Here is a 24,668-nt window from a genome sequence, read left to right as displayed (position 1 = left end):
TCCCTACATGATTTACTAGGAAGCATACCCATGCTGGCAAATTCCAACACCATACATGTATGGGAAACTGCACACACACACATATTTCTGACTTTGATTCTGGAGGTGTGCCAGCCCAATGTAAAAGACTGTCAGTTTAGGGGTACTGTACCCATCCTGACAGATTCCAACAAAACATGTCATTTGGCTTGATGGGTTGAGTTCTGTTAAAGGAAATGTACAACATTTGCTTTTGCTGCAATTTTCAGAAATCAATGGATTTGGAGGATTAGTATGTTATAGCAAACATTGTTTAACTGACTTGTTTCACGTTTTGGGCCTGTAGATCCTGGAAAAACCAAGAAAACCAATCGTATTCTTCTAGTCTTGTTCCCTGACCCCACTTAAGATAAAACAGAGCAATTTATAGAATTTGGGGAATTGTTAGGTCAGGAAATCGGTCTAGCAGGCTTGTTCCCCTTCACGGGTGTGTAATCAACTGAAAAGAAAATGCGAAATAACTAAATATGAAAACTTAGGAGCAGTTTTTGAAAAACCGACCATTGTTGGAAAAATGCAAGTCTTTCTCTAACAATCCAGCAAGTTATTTCGTGATAATTTGATCATTTCCTTTTTTGATGTTTGCAAATGTTGTATCTTCCCTTTAATGTGGTAAAACTTAACAGAAAGAGTCATTGTAGGTCAGTAATAAAGGATGATCTGGCCACTAATCTTTACACTATGTATTATAATCTGCAGAACTTTGTGTACACATTGTACACTGGTAAGTGGCATATAATGGTCAAAATAAATTTCTATAAAAACTGAATGCGAAAGCTCAAACTAAAGGTTCACGCTTGTTACGTTACCAACGCAGACTTGTCATGCAGACAATTATCTTATTAGGCACTGCCCAGTTCAACATACAAGTAGTTAAGTTGTGAATCCATGTATGTACTTGTGTCACAACAGAAAAAAAAATCACAAAACCTAATAGCGTCCGCAGTACAACAATTTGCTTTGTTTTGGCCAAAATTATCTGTTAGTGTTCGCAGGCAATGTAACTCACTAAACCCCTTACCACAAACGGCACATACAGTTGGTCCTTGCTATTGTGAATGGTTTTATGGCGTTTATCATTTGAGATCTGCAGTTGTTTCAATGTTTTGATTAGTGCCATTTGTACTGTGCCAGTTACTTCAGTCCCCAGCAAATACGCAGGTCGTGTTCGTTGTTATTTCTTCAAGTTAATTTCTTGTAGCCACGCCCTGTGTTGTTTGCCTATGTATTTTCTTATTTTCATTAATTAAAAACAAACATGTTTTTTTTTTGTCTGGGCCCTTCGAATATCATCGCTGTGGGCCCTATCTTTGTTGGTGCCATTTTGGGGAAATTGTTTTAACGCTACCCCGTTTGGGTGCCCCCCCCCCCCCGCCACATATTCCGACTGGGGAAAGATGTCGAGCGCCCCCGTAAAATGAGCCCCCGTCTCCTGACTCTGCCTATGGGACGGCACCATGATAGTAAGCCATGAGCACACTTTTCAAACAAACGTTTTCAATAAGCATTTTTTATTAACAATTTGAACAGAAACCTATCACGGAAGCGTCTTCCTATCACACTCGCAGCAACAGCGCCATCAGAATTGTGTCAGGAAAAACCATGCAACATTAATTTGTTTAGTGTACTTTTCAATAAAATAAACCAAAAAGGGATGTCAAATACTTTTCATAAATTTAAGAGCAGACATTTGAGCACAATATGTTTCTAAGTAAAATTCACGTCCCTTTACATTTTTTTCTGTACAAAAATGTACGTGGAATTATGCATTTCGTAAGAATAATATATTTTTGCATATCAGGATCCACTTAAAACAAACATGTTCAAGTGACCAACTACACTGCAAGCAGGGAATCCAATGTGGCCGTCATTGGCGCGAAAAAAAAATTATTTTGATACTTTCCGCCTTTGTTTTTTGGGGGGATTTCTTGACAGTAATTCATAAAAGAAAAGAAAATACTATATTTAAAATTTTATTTTTTTTCATTTTTTTAATTGCTGTTTTTTTATTTTTTCATTTTTTTAATTGCTGTTTTTTTCTCTTACTATTTTTAAATGTTTTTATTTCTTATCACAGGATCATAATGTAAAACAGCCTTTGAGCTGATATTTTGTATCCTGTATAAAGATTTTGAAATAAATAAATAAATAAATAAATAAATAAATAAAATGGTATATTGTACATTCACGTGAAATTTGTGAAATCGGCCGTTGCGCGTATATGGAAATTAGGATCGCCCTCCCGAGAAGGGTTAGCGGTTGGTGAAATGGAGGTCGCCGGTATCTCAACATGTTTTAACTGTTATATTATCTCAATGACAACAAGTTTTTGTGATAATCACTGCTATCGTGTTGGCCTACTCAAAGCAGTTCAGGTTCTCCAGCATTATTCACAGCGCGACTGTATTAATACATTTCAACAACACGATCAACGTTATCAAACGCTCGGGTAAATAATTGATAGCGTATATAACTCAAGCGTAAACAGCTATCTTGATCCAAACTGCTTTCCAAATACGTACGGAACTTTTAAATTTAATTCGCAGATTATTAAGTTGACAGCTTTCAACTAAATTTATTTCAAGATCTTTCGTGCATGTTATTATCTTGTTGCCGCTTGAAACTTTCATATCCACTATATATCTCTACCAAAAAAACCCATTATTATAAAATAGATTCTAATTCGGTGCGATAAAGGCTTTCTTTGTTAAATAATGTCCTTGTATAAATGCATATGATGTGCCACGACGACCATGGTGACCGTTTTAGCCGATTTTCAGCTAACTTTGACATATTTTTTGTTAAAAAACGAGTTGAACAGAAAATTTGACAGAATGGATTTTTTTTCGGCAGATTTCTGGCAGAATTCTACAAAAAATATTATTTGACAGAAAAACATTTTGTTTAAAAAATCTAAATCTTTTCAAAAATCCCTTGCATAATGGGACAGGTTGGCTGGTCTAGGTGCTGAGGTTAACTGGGAACCGGACTGCGTCGTGAGGCAACCGCGTTTTGCCTGAAATTTATGCAATTTCATAACATCTTTATATGTGACTATATATATATATTGTTTATAATGTAATTTGAACCTTAATTAAGGCAACACTACAACATCTGCATGTGATTTTAAGTGTTTAGTGTATTTCGAGAAATTCTGGGGAATTTGGCAGATTTTTGATAAATCTGACAGATTTTCGAACTGCGTTGAGCAGAATTTGGCCATGAACTTACGGTCACCCTGACGACGACCGATTAGCGATCAAGGGCAAAAGTGTATGCGCTTTATAGCAACTTCACCTTCGGCCTTACACGTCGATGGTTGAAAAGGCCATTGTACAAGTAGTGACCGTGTGTGTCGATCTTTTATGTACAGAGGACATACCTATATATACTTTGGTTTACCTCTGTACCAAGTTCTGCCAATGCCTGTAGATACGCGTACAAGGCTACAGTATAGTAATAAGGTGTATAATCCGTTAAAAACTCTAACGAGACGAGTATTGTTGCCTGTCTACGGTGCATTTTTCATCAGTCTCGAATTCGAAAAAGTAAGTGTTTTTGCGGTGCAGTGCTTTTCAATTAATTTACTTGCGAGTTAGTACTTTTTTGGCTTTCCAATCTTGATGGCATTACTACTAGGTTGCAAGATGAAACTCTTTAGCCGACCCCAGACTGGATTTAAATTGATTTGATTCCCCTTGCTACAGCTGATCCGTGACAAATGAGGTATCTATCAACAACATGAAACAAATCCAGTCTGGCAATATTGGCAGCGCTACCCAGGATATTCCAAGTACATGTATACCTTATATCGATCTGTATTTAAGATAATGTATGAGCGTGATTGGAATTTCCGGGTAGCGCTGCCAATATTGCAAACACTGGATTTGATTCATCCTCTTGATAAAAACCTCTACCTCAGGTTGTCAACTTAACTGTGTTTGTCACTCACGGGACTGGCTGCAAAATACAAGAATAAAATACTAACCCCGTGATGACATTTTTATCTGTGGGCTGACGGGCAACACATTAAACATGTGAAAAGAGAATTAAGTTGTGTGTGCGTTGGGGGATATGCATGGACGACAACCAAAACAAACTTACAAATACAATACAACATGTACTGTAGACCTATAACCTAAGGGAAAGTCCTCGTTTTGCTGTTTGACTGCTGAGTGCACAACTCATAGGAAAGTTGATGCATATAAAAGTTATGGTCCAAACAATAGACGCAAGCAAATTAGACGACAAGTACTTAGCGTTAGTGTAAGCCCAGCATCGTAAGAATTGGACAATCACTACCGTTCATAAAAGAAAACAAAACAGTCATTATTATCTTGTTTGCATTACCACCAGGTTGCGAGCTGAAAACTCTTCAGCCGACTCTACCGGTAGTTTTCAATGTTGGGCAAACCGACCCAAGATTTCCTTTTAATTGATGTTATTCCCCTTGCTACAGTAGTCCGAGTATCACCCGTTATATCCACGGAGGCGGAGCCAAATCCTGTATAACGTATGACATCTCCTGACATGCAAATTTATGGAAGCAGCGCGCCAGCCAATGGTTTGATTGGTCAATTCGAATGCAGTGTTTCGTAATACAACAGCAGCCGGGCGTGATATCGCATAACATGATACAGAGCGCGTGACACATTTTTTTTGTAGCCATTGTCTATGACGCACACAAGGGAATGACCGAAGACCCGGTATAGAAAGCGCTCACTAATAGGTCAAAATCTCGGAGGTCAAGAGGCGGGGTCTTGCCTAATTAATCAGCGAATCTGTTCGTGCGAAATAGACCACGGCATTCCTATTACATAGACTATTGCTACAGCTGATCCGTGACAAATGAGGTGACTATCAACTAGATGAATCAAATTCAGTCTTGGCAAATTGGCAGCGCTACCCATATTCCAAGTATACCTCATACCGATCTGCACTCGAGCTTATGCATGAGCGTGAGGTACGCTCAGAATTTCCCGGGTAGGGCTGCCAATATTGCCAACACTGGATGTGATTCAACTTTTTGATAAAAACCTCAACCTCAGGTCGTCAACTTAACTGTGTTTGTCACTCACGGGACTGGCTGTAAAATACTAACCCGTGATGACATTGTTAATGTTTGGGCTGACGGGCAACATATGAAACGTAAAAAGAGAATTAAGTTGTCAGTGTTGAGGAGATATAGACGACAACCAAATCAAAATTACAAACACAAAACAACTATGTAGGCCTATAAGGGAAAGTCTTCGTTTCGCTACCGTTCATAAAAGAAAAACCTCATGAAAACGTACTGGCTTTATGTTTATAGGTTATGGAGATAACAAGCAAAACAGTTGCCATAATTGGGTGCGGAGTGTCTGGCCTTGCGGCAGTTAAATGTTGCCTGGACGAAGGCCTTCAACCAACTTGCATTGAGAGGGCAGATGACATAGGCGGTCTCTGGTACTACCGCGACAACAGTGAACACCAGGCGATGACCACGGTCTACAAATCGACTATCACCACAGGCAACAAAGAGGGCATGTGCTACAGCGACTTCCCCTTTCCCAAGGAGTGGCCGAATAGTCTGCGTCACAGCTATGTAAAGAAGTACTGCGACATGTATGCCGACAAGTTTGGTCTCAATGAGCACATCCGCTTCTCTACCAGAGTGACTCGCTTGGCTCAGGCCCCAGATTACGAGACTACTGGGCGATGGGTTGTCACTACTCAACCAGAGGGATCGGCTGGGTCCGAGGAGACAAGCCAGGAGTTTGATGCTGTAATGATCTGCACTGGGATGTTCAACAACCCCCACATCCCAGACTTCCCAGGTCTTGATGTGTTCCAGGGGAAGGTAATACATAGCCAGGCTTACCGGACGCCAGATGAGTATAAAGACAAACGAGTGGTGGTGGTTGGGATTGGTAATTCGGGAGGAGATGCAGCTACGGATGTCAGCCGTCTAGCATCTCAGGTAGGAGAAATTCAAATAACCTCGCTTGTATCATGAAGCTAGAACAAGACTATCGGCCTCACATGCATGTATTACCCATAGAAAAGTCATGCAAATGTACGTCTAAATGCTTAAGCTTCATAGCTTTGAAACACAAACCAAAATATTGTTTCTCTGTTCGTTAGTTACAGCTTATAAGCTAAACTAAAAGCTTGGCATAAAACTCATATAACCTCGCTATCATGAGGCCGAAGACTCACATTCATGTTTTACATTTACAGAAGTCATGAACGTCTAATGGCGAAGCTTCATAGCTTTGGAACGCCAACCAAAATGTTATTTTTCTATTAATTTACAGCTTTTAAAAGCTTAACAAAAAGCTGGGCATAAAACTTCTAACGTCGCTGCCTCGCAAACCATAGGCTCACTCAACCTTCGAATACGTTTTTGGTCTTGACAGGTGTACTTGAGTTGCAGGCGTGGAGTTTGGCTTACCGGTCGAAGAGGGGATAACGGCTACCCTTTCGACCTGGAAGTAATTCGTCGATACTACTGGATCCCTTTAAAGTTAAAAATGATGCTCTTGAAGAAATCAATAGAGCGTCGAAACAAATTTGCCATGGCATCACTGCAACCTTCCCACGATCTCTTGGCTTGTGAGCCGCAGATGAGTGAGCAGCTACCCGATTGTATCATGAACGGGTCTGTCGTTATCAGAGCAGGCCCAGCAAGGTTCATCAAGACGGGTCTTGAGTTTGAAGATGGCACCTTCGAGGATGACATTGATGCTGTCATCATGGCGTCTGGGTACCGCTTCAAGATTCCATTTGAGGTGGACTGCCCTGCATTGGAGATGAAGGATGGTTCAGTTCCCCTCTACAAGCTTGTCTTCCCTCTTGGGCTGAAACACAACACTCTCTCATTTAGCGGGGCAATGGAAGTTCTCGGTGCTGTCATCCCATGCGTGGAGCTGCAGGCTCGCTGGGCTGCGAGGGTCTTCAAAGGGTTGGCCAAGCTTCCATCCCAGCTCGAGATGCAGGCTGAGGTGACGATGACTGATGAGTTGATGAAGAAGAGCTTTCTACCCCCTCATCGACACGTTGGCGCTGTAGCTTACGGAGACAGTATCGCTACTGAAATTGGTGCCAGACCGAATTTCCTGAAGCTGTTCTTCACTCATCCTGTGCTGACTCTCCGGTGCCTGTTTGGCCCTCATGTGCCGTATGTGTATCGCTTGACAGGTCCCGGAAAGACAGAGGAAGCCAAGAAGGCAATCAACACAGTTTGGGAGCGTGTCCTGGCGCCGACAGTGACAAGACGCGTGGAAGTAAAACGTGAATCTTCTCCGCTGGCCTTCCAATTTCTTTGTCTGTCCATAGTTGCGTCAGTAACTGCCATATTATTTGTTCAGTTCTGGTGAATAAAATTACTGCCCTTGTAACGTAAGTGCCAGAAAAGGGTGTTTATTGCCAACATGCTCAAGTGTAAGAATCATTTGTCATCGAGCATATTATTACATGTAAATTGCAAAAGGAATATGTAAACAAGTTTGATTAAATGGCTTTAATTTGGGCAAATCGTAATTTTTTCCTCTCTATTATTTGATACAATATATCACTTTTTGGGCTATTAGACCTGTAACTTATATTGGTTATTCTTATTACTAAGACACTTTACCCATTCCTTTTGGTCGTGTGCCGGTCTTAAACGGATGATAGACATGACTGGCTGGTCTTAAACGCTTTTTCAGTGTCGCATGAAATTCGGACTATCAAATCCTGTGTCTTTTACCATTTTTTAATATTGTTTGAACATTCACAATCCTCTCGTAGGCATGCGCAATAGTTTTTTTTCTTCAATACTACCAGTTTTGACTTTTTGACTCATCCAGAGTCCAACCCGGTGTTAAACATAGTGATTGAAAACCAGCCAATCACACACATATTCCCTAATTCGACGTAGAAATCATTCGCAGTAGTTTTCAAACGGACTCTATGAATGTTTTGTACATGTATGTGTTTACATTATTCATAACAGTAATTGAGTACCGTGTAAAGCATGTATTTTGCCTTTTTTGTTGTTGGACTGATTGATTCAAATCCACTCTTTAATATGTTATGCCTATATTACGCTAGCTTTTGTATACTGTTGCTGCTTATAAAAAATATTGTACAATGTGATATGAGATTAAGCTTTACAAGTACATGTATATTGATTTTCCTCACCCTACAATAGACATTCCATTTTGTTCAGATATTCCGTTCTCTTGTACTAGAAGTTGATCATAACACCATGCTTACACTCCATAGGATATCTGAATCGGCAGCAGATCACGCTTCCGAAATAACATTTCTGCGGAATACCAAAAAATGGGGAAAATAAATATTTCTAAAACTAGGAGAAGTGTATCTTTCCACGAATCTGCAGCTTATTCCGTGAATGGCACATGTACTGTAGCTGATAATATGTAGTTTATCAAAATCCGATATACATGTACATGTAAGAACAGAGGGCTGTTTTGGACAAATTGAAACTCGTCCTAAAACTCCAGGGCTTGATTTGTGCTGAAGAAATTGAGAGGATAACTGAATTTGGAAAGAAAACAACACCCATCATTCCGACTAATTATTGCGCCGACAATGAATGTATTTTATGGAAACTAATGCCATGATATTCAAAGTTACAATTTGGGAATATTTAACATGTTTAAAGCAGTTACACATGTACAAGTACAATAAAACAGAAAAGTTTAACCCTAAAGGGGCCGGGTTATTTTGACCATCTCTCAGCCGGGGGGGGGGGGCGGATTCCGCCCCCCTAAGATCTCGGCCATCGAGCGACGAAACATTTTGAAACTCAGCACATGCATAGAGCAACTCTTCCTAAACATGCCCAAGAAATTTCATGACTATAGGTCAAAGGGTTTTGGAATTATGGCTAATTAATTATTCATATGTATGAATGGCAATTCTGCTCGGTGTACACGACGTATATGCGAAAATTCAGTTTTCACGGCGCGTAGCGCCGGAAAATTTTTCGCTACGGGCCAACCCGTGGTCCGATTTTTATGTTTTTGGTATCAAAAGATGCGCAAGGCTCGAGGCTAAAAAGTCATACCAGCTCGGGTCGCGAAAATTTTTTTTGTAGAAGCTATCGTGGAAAATGTTGAGGGGGGGGGGGGGGCGGATTCCGCCCCCCCCCGGCCCCTTTAGGGTTAACCCTAACTCCCTACATGATTTACTAGGAAGCATACCCTTCCTGGCAAATTCTAACACCATACATGACTTGTATGGGAAACTGCACACACACATATTTCTGAGTTTGATTCTGGAGGTGTGCCAGCCCAATGTAAAAGACTGTCAGTTTAGGGGTACTGTACCCATCCTGACAGATTCCAACAAAACATGTCATTGGGCTTGATGGGTTGAGTTCTGTTAAAGGAAATGTACAACATTTGCTTTTGCTGCAATTTTCAGAAATAAATGGATTTGGAGGATTAGTGTGTTATAGCAAACATTGTTTAACTGACTTGTTTCACGTTTTGGGCTTGTAGATGCTGGAAAAACCAAGAAAACCAATCGTATATTCTTCTAGTCTGGTTCCCTGACCCCACTTAAGATAAAGCAGAGCAATTTATAGAATTTGGGGAATCGTTAGGTCAGGAAATCGGTCTAGCAGGCTTGTACCCCTTCACGCGTGTGTAATCAACTGAAAAGAAAATGCGAAATAACTAAATATGAAAACTTAGGAGCAGATTTGGAAGAAAAAAACCCAGGTTTCTTCAACGCTGGTCGGCTGACCATTGTTGGAAAAATGCAACTTTTCTTGAATATGTCAGCACACCTGGAGCCACGATTTTACAGGATGCTTTATAGGCTGTCTTTCTCTAACAATCCAGCAAGTTATTTCGTGATAATTTGATCATTTCCTTTTTTGATGTTTGCAAATGTTGTATCTTCCCTTTAATGTGGTAAAACTTAACAGAAAGAGTCATTGTAGGTCAGTAATAAAGGATGAACTATCTCGCCACTAATCTTATCACTATGTATTATATTCTGCAGAACTTTGTGTATACACATTGTACACTGGTAAGTGGCATATAATGGTCAAAATAAATTTCTAAAAACTGATAATGCAAAAGCTCAAACTAAAGGTTCACGCTTGTTAAGTTACCAACGCAGACTTGTCATGCAGACAATTATCTGATTAGGCACTGCCCAGTTCGACATACAAGTAGTTAAGTTGTGAATACATGTATGTACTTGTGTCACAACAGAACAAAAGATCACGAAACCTAATAGCCTCCGCAGTACAACAATTTGCTTTGTTTTGGCAAAAATTATCTGTTAGTGTTCGCAGGCAAGGGCGGATGCAGGGGGGGGGGGCAAAGGGGGCCTTGCCCCCCCCCAAACGAAACAATTTTTAAATTTTTTTATGAGACATCGCAATAAAGGCAGGCAATGAGTACACCACCATCTAAAGCTAAAGTGGCCAGAAATTGCCTCAGATCGCACCACAGAGCATCTAGAATCCAAAAAATTTGTTTTACCCACTTTTTTGGGGACCATTTTTTTTTGGGCCCCCCCGAAAATTGTGTTCTGGATCCGCCCTTGTTCGCAGGCAATGTAACTTACTAAACCCCTTACCATAAACGCCACAAACAGTTGGTCCTTGCTATTGTGAATGGTTTTATGGCGTTTGTAATTTGAGATCTGCAGTTGTTTCAATGTTTTGATTAGTGCCATTTGTACTGTGCCAGTTACTTCAGTCCCAAGCAAATACGCAGGTCGTGTTCGTTGTTATTTCTTCAAGGTAATTTCTTGTAGCCACGCCCTGTGTTGTTTGTCTATGTATTTTCTTATTTGCATTAATTAAAAAAACATGTTTTTTTTGTCTGGGCCCTTCGAATATCATCGCTGTGGGCCCTATCTTTGTTGGTGCCAGTTTGGGGAAATTGTTTTAACGCTACCCCGTTTGAGTGCCCCCCGCCACATATTCCGACTGGGGAAAGATGTCGAGCGCCCCCGTAAAATGAGCCCGGTCTCCTGACTCTGCCTATGGGACGGCACCATGATAGTGTGGCGGGGATCTCCCCGGGCCAAACCTAAGTTCGTTGGGACCAAGTCTGACACCTATTAGAGTGTAGCTGATCTTCCCGAACGCAAGCTTTCCCGAGACGAGAGACCACTCAGAGCGACCTCAAGGCCTAGGGAGCAGGTCCGTTTTGGAGGAAATATACCGCCGATTATGATGATTGTGATTACCCACTGTTAAGTGCACAATAAACCACAACAAATACACATGGACAACAGGAATGTCGGCACCACAAATATAATCGTACTTTATTATACAATAATCAAGAAATATGCAGTAGTGATTGAGTTTTGATGGGGTTGTTAATTATCAGGGTCACTTAATTACACTTGGGAGTTAACTGACAGCTTCAACCAAGCAGCAACGCGCACGCTTGAACAATGCACCCAATGTAAACAATGCACTGCTAAGTCAACAATGTACACTAATGTAAACAATGCACGGCCAAGTCAACAATGTTCACTCAGTAAACAATGTACACCAAGTAAACAATGTACACCAAGTCAGCAACGTTCACTCAGTAAACAATGTACACCAAGTAAACAATGTACCTAAGTAAACAATGCACACCAATGTAAATAACACACGCCAATGTAAGCAATGCACGCCAATGTAAGTAATACACGCTGTCAGCCTTAACCTGATTTACGCCTTACCCATGCAAGCTAGCGTCAGCATCGTACCGTACATTCACTTGTACGGCTGCGCGTCAGCATCACACAGCGTAACTTCAGCACAGTCAGGGCCAGCGCCTTACACAGTGCGCGTCAGCATTACCCAAAACACAGAACGCGAGCAATACACGACCGTACTCTCCGCTGTCCACAGCACAACTCCTCCGCGCGATCACGTGAATAGCCCTCACGTGAACATGCATACGCCGCACAAACACAAATGCATGCACTAAACATATGGGCCTTAGGCAACCAATAGCGTACGCGCATTCAGCCACTGGGCTCTTATGCTCCGCCCAGTCACCAACACACAGTGAATTTACGTTAGTGCAATAGGGATGACGTTGTAAATAAACTAGCTATAAGTCCCTACACTTTCCGCTACATAGGCCCGAGCATGGTGGGGTATGGCCTCATACTCCATAACCATAATAAAAATAAAAGGAAAGTGTACCTAAACCTTAACTTCCTCTTTAACATTCAATATAAAACATAAGGTCTAACTTTTCCTTTAAAGTTCAATATAAAACATAAGATTTAACTTTTTCTTTAAAGTTCAAAAGAAAACATAAGATTTAACTTTTTCTTTATAACTCAATATAAAACATAAGAAGGGGGGCTGATTTCTGAGCTCATTAAATATTCACAAGATTCCTGTGCACAGTAAAAGCTACACAAGAACACCAAAATTTACCTCATTAAATATTCACAAAATTTCAGATGGTAAGATTATACAGAATCTGAATCGAATTTCGCTCATTAAATATGCACAAGAATTTTACAGACAATTTACACTGCATTTTTACACAAATTTAAAGGATTATCTAACTGTTAAATTTAGGCGATGCATTAAATGTTAAATTTACAAATTTACAAGATTTTGAAGATTATAAAAATGGAGGGATTTGGATTCAGTGATTTTTCCTAATTGACAATAAACATTTAATTTTAGTAAAAACTTTAACTCAACATTTTACGGTGAACTACTCGCTGGCTGTCTCCCATCGGACTAACCTCGTCCGCCTAGACTTGACCTGCTCGAAGTATCCCCTGTTGTGCTCGTCGGTGGCGACTCTGTTGCCATCCAGCCACATCTGGGTCGTGGTACCATCGTTCATCGGGTCTCCGTCCTAGTCCTCTTCATGGATGGGGTCGACTCCTTTAGTCGCGTCGCTGCTGCCTTGAAGCTCTGGGCAGGTTTGTCCCCTAGACGACCGGTTCTCCTGGCCTTGCTTTGCCGGTTTAACCATCTTCACGCCAAGCTTGACACAGACACTCGACTACCACAGGATGACGACATGCAGAACTCCTGAGCTCGAACCAAAAACATGAACATTTATACACAACTATTTACAGATTTTGCTGGGCATTTCAATGAAACGTCCAACGGTTCCATTGTCCATCATGGGCAATGGCCCGAGCAAGCCTTTTGCTACTCGTTATTTTGGGCACTCGAACTCGGTTCTGCTATGAGGGGCAACCCTTCTCTTAGCAGCCGATTTCCTTATGGCCCTACTGTGACCATTGGTCTTGCATGCTGCTGATGAGTGGGCGATTGTCTTCCACTCTGGTCGACTTTGACCCCCTTCTTTCAACCTTATGAGCCAACTCACGGTGTCATCCTGCAACTGTGCTTTTATTAAAGCATCTTGTGACAGGGTTGGTTGGGCAGCTACGCCCCTAACCAAGAACTCACTCCCTTGAGGTTTACCCTCGGGTACTTCACCAGTTGTCTCATATTCTTCATCACGGCCGCACTGTTTGCATGGCCATCTGGATATCCCATCAGCATTTCGAAGCTTATTTTTGCCTCTGTGCTCTTTGATCGACCCAGCATCACCAGTGCTTATGTGATGCCTGATCACGTCCGTGCGACCAATGTCATGGTCAACCTTGGACAATTCATCCTGGAAGTCTTTCGGACATTCCCGGACATCAACATTATACTTAGCCTCTACATTTGCTGTACCCCACTCAATTAAGTCTTGCAAACACGGGGCAACTCCTTCCGTGTTTGCCTTCGGGTTCAATTCATCATGAATTGGACTGGCCTCAATTTGGGAGACCACTCTCGCTGCTGTTCCCTCAAGGCCAACTCTTTTCTCCCTTCCGGGATGGACGACCTGCAGCGGAACAACATCGGCTTCAGTCTCAACCAGAGATCTGGCCAACCCCAAGCCTTTCTTGGCTTTGTCACCACCACCTTCCACCGGTTTTACCATGGCTGGCCCGAGCAAGTCGGGACCCTTCCGAGCAATTTTGCCGGGGACCACAGCTTCATGACCTGGTGGGGTTACCGTAGTTTTACAAACTACCACACGACCCAAAAAGGGCTCGCCTGCATCATTTGTGCACTTGATTCGCTCACCATTGAGCCTCCACTCCCTTAACTGGAAGTCTATGTTTCCACCTGTTGACATGAGAAAATCCATGCCCAGGATGCCACTGTATTTGATCTCAGCAAATACAACCTTCACTTGGTGCGTGGTCCTGCCAACTTGCACCTCAACCAGAGCCATGCCAAGCACAGCTAACTGGCTTCCGTCCACCTGTTTGACTTGGACATCTACCGTCTCCAAGACGGGTCTTTTCCCTTGCGGGATTTGGTAATACACCGCACTACTGATTAGAGTGTCGGTGGACCCCGTGTCAATCAAGAATCGACACTTGGTTGCGCTTACCATCCCATCCACAAACAACCCATACTGAGGACCACGGCTTGGATCAGGCAGAGTACATGTAATTACTCGTTGCCCATCCTCATGTTTGGACCTCACTTCTCCACCCTTGGGTTCAAGGAGTCTGCGTTTGGACCCTCTTGACCCTTCAGCCTTCCCGCGGGTCTTCCGGGGGGCTGACTTACACTCCCGGGCAAAATGCCCTTTCTCACCACATTTGAAACACTTCAAGGTTCCAGGTTCGGCTTTCCCGGGCTTGTGTGTCTTGGGAGACAACACGCCCTTGCCTTGACCCTGGCCTTTGATCTGGTCGGACAATGACTTAACCAACTCGGCCACAGATTTCAATGTCTTGGCCTGCTCTTTAAGACTTTGCTCTAAATTCACGAGCCTCCGCTCTGTGCCAAAGTCCAGAGCCCTCGCCAATTTGGCGGGCTGCCGATCCAGCAATCTGTGCTGTTCGACCGTGTCAAAATTCTCAGTCTCCAGGGCAGCCTGGACTGCTTCGTCCAAAGTTTTTGGACGGGCTCTGCTGATGCCCTCTCTAATTGAGTGGCTGTCAACGGCATCTATGAAGTGGTTCTTCGCCAACTTCTCGCGAGCTTCTTCCTGTATTTCAGGGTATGCTCGCACCGTTAACTCATGGATTGCTTGCCCTAAATCTAGCAATCCCTCCTTCTGCTTTTGGCGCCGGTGTCTTAGCTCAACGAGATAATTCTCACTCTGTCGAGCTGACCCAAACCTACGCTCAAGCAACTTGACAAGCGCACTGTACGTGTGCTTTTGACCCGAGTCGCCCACCAACCGTAGAGCATCCCCTTGCAAGCTTGCGGATAACCACTTCGCAGCTTGCTCTTCGCTCCACTGGTTTACCTCACGGCATGACTCAAAATGGCGGAAGTACTCTTTCCAGAGCACTTTCCCGCTGTACCGGTCAGGGGTTACGTTTGGCCTACGATTTGGTGGCCCTACACTTCCCTTCAGACCTAAGTCGCCATGGACACGTGCCTCTCGTTTCAGTGGCCAAGGACCTACTGACGAGCTGTCCACTTTTTCAGCTGAACTGCTGTTTTTCGCCTCGACTTGTCGAGTTGCGAAACTTAGCAGATCGCTGTGCACTTGTGTAGGGTTCACTTTTTCCCTATCACAAACGAACGGGTTAGTGCTTGGCTTAACCTGTTCCACGCCATCTTGCCTGGACAGGAACAGCGTCAAGTCGTCTATGACTTCACTCTCGCGTTCCAAGGCGATTGGCGTCGACCCTGCTCGGGGTTTCATCCCTGAGCTTGAGTCTTTCAGAGGCATACTTTCCATAAAGCTCACCTCCCTCCCACGTTTGTGGGCCCCGTCAGTCACCATCTTTGTGTCTGACTCTGGTTTCCCCGTTGCTCCGGAGACATACCCAGTAGTCTCTTCGGGCAACCACAGCTCAACATCGGTATCTACCTGATGGAACATACGCCGGCTTCCACCTGGCGTGATCGTGTTCCTTCCATTTGGGGAACCACCCGACTGCAGCTCCATGGCAGCCTCCAACTTCTTTGCAATGCGATCTTTATCCCACTGCAGAAATTGAGCTTCCATTCGCAGTCGCTGCACCTCGGCCTCAGCACTTGAGGTGCCCGCTTGACCCTGCGAGCCTCTGCTCATAATTGAAAACAACCACAACAATCACACACGAAAACAAACAACAAACAACCGATTAAACCACAGTACAATTAGCAATACAATGCAAAACACAATGTGCAATCAAATAACTTAGCAAAGAAATCACTTAATCAATCATAATCATCCCACTTCTGACACCATTTGTGGCGGGGATCTCCCCGGGCCAAACCTAAGTTCGTTGGGACCAAGTCTGACACCTATTAGAGTGTAGCTGATCTTCCCGAACGCAAGCTTTCCCGAGACGAGAGACCACTCAGAGCGACCTCAAGGCCTAGGGAGCAGGTCCGTTTTGGAGGAAATATACCGCCGATTATGATGATTGTGATTACCCACTGTTAAGTGCACAATAAACCACAACAAATACACATGGACAACAGGAATGTCGGCACCACAAATATAATCGTACTTTATTATACAATAATCAAGAAATATGCAGTAGTGATTGAGTTTTGATGGGGTTGTTAATTATCAGGGTCACTTAATTACACTTGGGAGTTAACTGACAGCTTCAACCAAGCAGCAACGCGCACGCTTGAACAATGCACCCAATGTAAACAATGCACTGCTAAGTCAACAATGTACACTAATGTAAACAATGCACGGCCAAGTCAACAATGTTCACTCAGTAAACAATGTACACCAAGTAAACAATGTACACCAAGTCAGCAACGTTCACTCAGTAAACAATGTACACCAAGTAAACAATGTACCTAAGTAAACAATGCACACCAATGTAAATAACACACGCCAATGTAAGCAATGCACGCCAATGTAAGTAATACACGCTGTCAGCCTTAACCTGATTTACGCCTTACCCATGCAAGCTAGCGTCAGCATCGTACCGTACATTCACTTGTACGGCTGCGCGTCAGCATCACACAGCGTAACTTCAGCACAGTCAGGGCCAGCGCCTTACACAGTGCGCGTCAGCATTACCCAAAACACAGAACGCGAGCAATACACGACCGTACTCTCCGCTGTCCACAGCACAACTCCTCCGCGCGATCACGTGAATAGCCCTCACGTGAACATGCATACGCCGCACAAACACAAATGCATGCACTAAACATATGGGCCTTAGGCAACCAATAGCGTACGCGCATTCAGCCACTGGGCTCTTATGCTCCGCCCAGTCAACAACACACAGTGAATTTACGTTAGTGCAATAGGGATGACGTTGTAAATAAACTAGCTATAAGTCCCTACACTTTCCGCTACAATAGTAAGCCATGAGCACACTTTTCAAACAAACGTTTTCAATAATCATTTTTTATTAACAATTTGAACAGAAACCTATCACGGAAGCGTCTTCCTATCACACTCGCAGCAACAGCGCCATCAGAATTGCGTCAGAAAAACCATGCAACATTAATTTGTTTAGTGCACTTTTCAATAAAATTAACCAAAAAGGGATGTCAAATACTTTTCATCAATTCAAGAGCAGACATTTGAACACAATATGCTTCTAAGTAAAATTCACGTCCCTTTACATTTTTTTCTGTACAAAAAATTTACGTGGAATTATGCATTTCGTAAGAACAATGTATTTTTGCATATCAAGATCCACTTAAAACACAAATTTTCACGTGACCAACTGCAATTCAAGCAGGATATCCAATGTGGCCGTCATTGGCGCGAAAAAAGTTATTTTTAATACTTTCCGCCTTTGTTTTTTGGGGGGGATTTTTTTACAGTAATTCATGAAAGAAAAGAAAATATTATATTTAAAATTTTATTTTTTCATCATTTTAATTGCTGTTTTTTCTCTTACTATTTTTAAATGTTTTTATTTCTTATCACAGGATCATAATGTAAAACAGCCTTTGAGCTGATATTTTGTATCCTGTATAAAGATTTTGAAATAAATAAATAAATAAATAAATAAATAAAATGGTATATTGTACATTCACGTGAAATTTGTGAAATCGGCCGTTTGTTGCGCGTATATGAAAATTAGGACCCCCCTCCCGAGAAGGGTTAGCGGTTGGTGAAATGGAGGTCGCCGCGGTATCTCAACATGCTTTAACCGTTATGCTATCTCAATGACAACAAGTTTTTGTGATAATCACTAGTATTGTGTACATGTAGGCCTACTCAAAGCAGTTCAGGTTCTCCAGCATTATTCACAGCGCGACTGTATTAATACATTTCAACAACACGATCAACGTTATCAAACGCTCGGGTAAATAATTGATAGCGTATATAACTCAAGCGTAAACAGCTATCCTGATCCAAACTGCTTTCCAAATACGTACGGAACTTTTAAATTTAATTCGCAGATTATTAAGTTGACAGCTTTCAACTAAATTTATTTCAAGATCTTTCGTTTATGTTATTATCTTGTTGCCGCTTGAAACTTTCATATCCACTATATCTACCAAAAAACCCCATTAATATAAAATAGATTCTGATTCGGTGCGATAAAGGCTTTCTTTGTTAAATAATGTCCTTGTATAAATGCATATGATGTGCCACGACGACCATGTTGACCGTTTTAGCCGATTTTTGGCTAATTTTGACAGATTTTTTGTTTAAAAAAACGAGTTTAACAGAAAATTTGACAGAATGGATTTTTTTGGGCAGATTTCTGGCAGAATTCTGCAAAAATGATTATTTGACAGAAAAACATTTGGTTTAAAAAATCTAAATCTTTTCAAACAAATCCTTGCATAATGGGACAGGTTGGCTGGTCTAGGTGCTGAGGTTCACTGGGAACCGGACTTCGTCGTAACGCAACCGCGTTTTGCCTGAAATTTATGCAATTTCATAACATCTTTATGTGACTATATATTGTTTAAAATGTAATTTGAACCTTAATTAAGGCAACACTACAACATCTGCATGTGATTTCAAGTGTTTAGTGTATTTCGAGAAATTCTGAGGAATTTGGCAGATTTTTGATAAATCTGACAGATTTCCAACTGCGTTGAGCAGAATTTGGCCATGAACTTACGGTCACCCTGACGACGACCGATTAGCGATCAGGGGCAAAAGTCAACCTCGTCCCCAGTCCTTACTTTATTTCCAACACGGTTTCCAATACTAAACCCTGGATAGGAAACTTTCTTCCTGTATCCTGATTCGATACAGCAATTGGCTAGTAATAGATTTTTATCGTGTACTTGGTGTTGTTATTCACAACGTGCAGTACGTGTTTCCACGATCATTCGTCCACGCCTTCTCAAAAACATTCCTTTCCTTTTCAAATTTGTTCATATTAATATGAAATGTGATACTGCATGTTGTCTCGATAAGATCGTAACAGTTTAATTAAATAAATCGCGTTTTCGTAACTCACGCTGTGCTCACGCTGCGACGAATTGACTCTGTTTTTACCCTAGACACCGCATACAAAAACGAACAATAAATGTAACGTTCGCACATGCAGGCACCAGACTATTCCGAATTTGCATACGTGTTCAAAAATCTGGCACATGCAAATGATCCAATACCAGGGTGAGAGAGCAGGTAGTGATGGGTGCGTACTGCTCGACACCCTGGGTACGAGGTTGGGGCAAAAGTGTATGCGCTTTATAGCAACTTCACCTTCGGCCTTACACGTCGATTGTTGAAAAGGCCATTGCACAAGTTGTGACCGTGTGTGTCGATCTTTTATGTACAGAGGACCTACGTACTTTGGTTAACCTCTGTACCAAGTTCTGCCAATGCCTGTAGATACGCGTACAAGGCTACAGTAGCAATACGGTGTATAATCCGTTGAACAACTCTAACGAGACGAGTATTGTTGCCTGTCTACGGTGCATTTTCCATCAGTCTCGAATTCGAAAAAGTAAGTGGTTTAGCGGTGCAGTGCTTTTCAATTAATTTACTTGCCAGTTAGTACTTTTTTGGGCTTTCCAATCTTGATGGCATTACTACTAGGTTGCAAGATGAAACTCTTTAGCCGACCCCAGACTGGATTTAATTGATTTGATTCCCCTTGCTACAGCTGATCCGTGACAAATGAGGTATCTATCAACAACATGAAACAAATCCAGTCTTGGCAATATTGGCAGCGCTACCTTGGATATTCCAAGTACATGTATACCTTATATCGATCTGTATTCAAGATAATGTATGAGCGTGATTGGAATTTCCGGATAGCGCTGCCAATATTGCCAACACTGGATTTGATTCATCCTCTTGATAAAACCTCTACCTCAGGTTGTCAACTTAACTGTGTTTGTCACTCACGGGACTGGCTGCAAAATACAAGAATAAAATACTAACCCCGTGATGACATTTTTATCTGTGGGCTGACGTGCAATTAACACATTAAACATGTGAAAAGAGAATTAAGTTATTTGTGCGTTGGGGGATATGGACGACAACCAAAACAAACTTAGAAATACACTACAACATGTACTGTAGACCTATAACTTAAGGGAGAGTCCTCGTTTTACTGTTTGACTGCTGAGTGCACAACTCATAGGAAAGTTGATGCATATAAAAGAATGGTCCAAACAATAGACGCAAGCAAATTAGACGACAAGTACTTAGAGTTAGTTCAAGCCCAGCATCGTAAGAATTGGACAATTGCTACCGTTCATAAAAGAAAACAAAACAGTCAATATAATGTTGTTTGCATTACCACCAAGTTGCGAGCTGAAAACTCTTCAGGCGACTCTACCGGTAGTTTGCAATGTTGGGCAAACCAACCCAAAATTTCCTTTTAATTGATTTTATTCCCCTTGCTACAGTAGTCTGAGTATCACCCGTTATATCCACGAAGGCGGAGCCAAATCCTGTATAACGTCTGACATCTCCTGACATGCAAATTTATGGAAGCAGCGCGCTAGCCAATGTTTTGATTGGTAAATTCGAATGCAGTGTTTCGTAATACAACAGCAGCCGGGCGTGATATCGCATAACATGATACAGAGCGCGTGACACATTTTTTTTGTAGCCATTGTCTATGACGCACACAAGGGAATGACCGAAGATCCGGTATAGAAAGCGCTCACTAATAGGTCAAAATCTCGGAGGTCAAGAGGCGGGGTCTTGCCTAATTAATCAGCGAATCTGTTCGCGCGAAATAGACCACGGCATTCCTATTACATAGACTATTGCTACAGCTGATCCGTGACAAATGAGGTGACTACAACTAGATGAATCAAATCCAGTCTTGGCAAATTGGCAGCGCTACCCATATTCCAAGTATACCTCATACCGATATGCACTCGAGCTTATGCATGAGCGTCAGGTACGCTCAGAATTTCCCGGGTAGGGCTGCCAATATTGCCAACACTGGATTTGATTCAATTTTTTTGATAAAAACCTCTACCTCGGGTCGTCAACTTAACTGTGTTTGTCACTCACGGGACTGGCTGTAAAATACTAACCCATGATGACATTGTTAATGTTTGGGCTGACGGGCAACATATGAAACGTAAAAAGAGAATTAAGTTGTCAGTGTTGAGGAGATATAGACGACAACCAAATCAAAATAACAAACACAAAACAACTATGTAGGCCTATAAGGGAAAGTCTTTGTTTCGCTACCGTTCATAAAAGAAAAAACCTCATGCAAAAGAACTGGCTTTATGTTTATAGGTTATGGAGATAACAAGCAAAACAGTTGCCATTATTGGGTGCGGAGTGTCTGGCCTTGCGGCAGTTAAATGTTGCCTGGACGAAGGCCTTCAACCAACTTGCTTTGAGAGGGCAGATGACATAGGCGGTCTCTGGTACTACCGCGACAACAGTGAACACCAGGTGATGACCACGGTCTACAAATCGACTATCACCACAAGCGCCAAAGAGGGCATGTGCTACAGCGACTTCCCCTTTCCCAAGGAGTGGCCGAATATTCTGCGTCACAGTTACGTAAAGAAGTACTGCGACATGTACGCCGACAAGTTTGGTCTCAATGAGCACATCCGCTTCTCTACTAGAGTGACTCGTTTGGCTCAGGCCCCAGATTACGAGACTACTGGGCGATGGGTTGTCACTACTCAACCAGAGGGATCGGCTGGATCCCAGGAGACAAACCAGGAGTTTGATGCTGTAATGATCTGCACTGGGATGTTCAACAACCCCCACATCCCAGACTTCCCAGGTCTTGATGTGTTCCAGGGGAAGGTAATACATAGCCAGGCTTACCGGACGCCAGATGAGTATAAAGACAAACGAGTGGTGGTGGTTGGGATTGGTAATTCAGGAGGAGATGCAGCTACGGATGTCAGCCGTCTGGCAACTCAGGTAGGAGAAATTCATATAACCTCGCTTGTATCATATGAGCTAGAACAAGACTATCGGCCTCACATGCATGTACATGTATTACCCATAGAAAAGTCATGCAAATGTACGTCTAAATGTTTAAGCTTCATAGCTTTGAAACACAAACCAAAATATTGTTTCTCTGTTTGTAAGTTACAGCTTATAAGCTAAACTAAAAGCTTGGCATAAAACTCATATAACCTCGCAATCATGAAGCCGAAGACTCGCATTCATGTTTTACATTTACAGAAGTCATGAACGTCTAATGGCGAAGCTTCATAGCTTTGGAACGCCAACCAAAAATGTTATTTTTCTATTAATTTACAGCTTTTAAACGCTTAACAAAAAGCTGGGCATAAAACTTCTAACGTCGCTCCTCGCAAACCATAGGCTCACTCAACCTTCGAATACGTTTTTGGTCTTGACAGGTGTACTTGAGTTGCAGGCGTGGAGTTTGGCTTACTGGTGGAGGAGGGGATTACGGCTACCCTTTCGACCTGGAAGTAATTCGTCGATACTACTGGGTCCCTTTTAAGTTAAAAATGATGCTCTTGAAGAAATCAATAGAGCGTCGAAATAAACTTGCCATGGCATCACTGCAACCTTCCCACGGTCTCTTGGCTTGTGAGCCGCAGATGAGTGAGCAGCTACCCAATTGTATCATGAACGGGTCTGTCGTTATCAGAGCAGGCCCAGCAAGGTTCACCAAGACGGGTCTTGAGTTTGAAGATGGCACCTTCGAGGATGACATTGAAGCTGTCATCATGGCGACTGGGTACCGCTTCAAGATTTCATTTGAGGTGGACTGCCCAGCACTGGAAATGAAGGATGATTCAGTTCCCCTCTACAAGCTTGTCTTCCCTCTTGGGCTGAAACACAACACTCTCTCATTTAGCGGGGCAATGGAAGTTCTCGGTGCTGTCATCCCATGCGTGGAGCTGCAGGCTCGCTGGGCTGCGAGGGTCTTCAAAGGGTTGGCCAAGCTTCCCTCCCAGCTCGAGATGCAGGCTGAGGTGACGATGACTGATGAGATGATGAAGAAGAGCTTTCTACCCCCTCATCGACACGTTGGCGCTGTAGCTTACGGAGACAGTATCGCTACTGAAATTGGTGCCAGACCGAATTTCCTGAAGCTGTTCTTCACTCATCCTGTGCTGACTCTCCGGTGCCTGTTTGGCCCTCATGTGCCGTATGTGTATCGCTTGACAGGTCCCGGAAAGACAGAGGAAGCCAAGAAGGCCATCAACACAGTTTGGGAGCGTATCGTGGCGCCGACAATGACAAGACGCGTGGAAACAAAACGACCACCTTCTCCCCTAGCCTTGAAATTGATATGTCCGTCCATAATTGCATCAGTGATTGCCATATTAATTGTTCAGTTCTGGTGAATAAACCCCACTTACTGCCCTTTTGGAAACAGAAAAGACCAGAAAAGGGCCCGATTGCCAACTGGTCAAGTGTAAGAATCGTTTGTTATCTAGCATATTCCTAATTCGAAAAGGAAATTCCCATAAGTAAATGAGATTGATTAGGTTGCTGTGATTTGGGCTATTTGTATTTTTTTCCTCTCTATTTTGTGATAAAATCTCTTTTTCCTCAGATTTAAGGCTAAAAGACCTGTTATAATGGTTATTCATAAATACATGTATCTGTTAAAGACAGTTTACCCATTCCTAATGGTCGACGTGGCCGGTCTTAAACGGATGATAAAACGTGGCTGGCTGGTCTTAAAACACTTTCCAGTGTCACATGAAATTCGTACTCCTATGAAATCCAGTGCCTCTTACCATTTTATTGGTTGAGCGTTCATTACCTCACGTAGGAATGAGTCAGTATTTCATAGTCCTAAATTCATAACACACCGTAAAAGCTGCATTCTTCGCAACATCGCGCAGTACGGTCAACGCGCGCAAATCTCGGTAAAAGGAGTGTTTTACGACTTACTTGCGAGCTAGAAACTCTATTATATAGAGGAGTGTTTCGAAAAACATGAAGTAATTAAAAAATGGTTAATCAAAAATCGTTGGAAAGTTTTAGTTTTTGACTCGATTTGACTTTTGGACAAAAAGCTTTTTTTTTCACCGAAAAGGTATTTGGACAATTCCGGATAATAGTTGCGAACTCGTGAATTTTCAAAGTACATTTTCTACCTGTAAATAATTTTTCTTAGAAAGTACACAAACCAAGCTTTCAAAAACAGTTTTTGTTTCTCCTTTATTCGTACTTGGATTTATTTTGATTAAGGCTTGAGGTTTCGAGAAACAGACGTATCATTTTCCTCTATTTTGTGATGGAAATTTTAGTTCTCCTCTGTTACAGTTCTCATGCTTCGAAGATTGTATTTTGGTTGACTTTGAA

The 24,668-nt window shown here is 42.3% G+C and overlaps 2 protein-coding genes across 2 annotated transcripts; both read left to right on the top strand.

The window, feature by feature from the left end:
- The first annotated feature begins 3,382 nt into the window (after positions 1-3,382).
- On the top strand, positions 3,383-9,328 carry LOC119723753 (flavin-containing monooxygenase 5-like). The gene is made up of 4 exons (XM_038194601.1): positions 3,383-3,587; positions 5,351-5,998; positions 6,438-8,724; positions 9,190-9,328. Exons 1-3 carry the CDS (start codon positions 3,405-3,407, stop codon positions 7,395-7,397), a joined length of 1,791 nt encoding a protein of 596 aa, XP_038050529.1. The 5' UTR covers positions 3,383-3,404; the 3' UTR covers positions 7,398-8,724; positions 9,190-9,328.
- A 10,477-nt stretch (positions 9,329-19,805) lies between these two features.
- Positions 19,806-23,945, top strand: LOC119737222 (flavin-containing monooxygenase 5-like). Its single transcript, XM_038211829.1, has 3 exons — positions 19,806-19,881; positions 21,645-22,292; positions 22,739-23,945. The coding sequence occupies exons 2-3, from the start codon at positions 21,648-21,650 to the stop codon at positions 23,696-23,698; spliced, it is 1,605 nt and encodes a 534-aa protein (XP_038067757.1). The 5' UTR covers positions 19,806-19,881; positions 21,645-21,647; the 3' UTR covers positions 23,699-23,945.
- The last annotated feature ends 723 nt before the right edge of the window (positions 23,946-24,668 follow it).

This window comes from Patiria miniata, unplaced genomic scaffold, assembly GCF_015706575.1.
Source record: "Patiria miniata isolate m_02_andy unplaced genomic scaffold, ASM1570657v1 HiC_scaffold_1, whole genome shotgun sequence".
NCBI classification, from domain to species: Eukaryota; Metazoa; Echinodermata; class Asteroidea; order Valvatida; family Asterinidae; genus Patiria; species Patiria miniata.
Note: the sequence above shows the minus strand (reverse complement) of the source record. Positions and strands in the feature narration are given on the sequence as shown.

Coding starts and splice junctions, on each gene's coding strand:
- LOC119723753 (XM_038194601.1), top strand. CDS start 3,405: ATGTACAGAGGACATACCTATATATACTTTGGTTTACCTCTGTACCAA. Junction 3,588..5,350: donor TCAGTCTCGAATTCGAAAAA/GTAAGTGTTTTT, acceptor TTATGTTTATAG/GTTATGGAGATAACAAGCAA. Junction 5,999..6,437: donor TCAGCCGTCTAGCATCTCAG/GTAGGAGAAATT, acceptor TGGTCTTGACAG/GTGTACTTGAGTTGCAGGCG.
- LOC119737222 (XM_038211829.1), top strand. CDS start 21,648: ATGGAGATAACAAGCAAAACAGTTGCCATTATTGGGTGCGGAGTGTCT. Junction 22,293..22,738: donor TCAGCCGTCTGGCAACTCAG/GTAGGAGAAATT, acceptor TGGTCTTGACAG/GTGTACTTGAGTTGCAGGCG.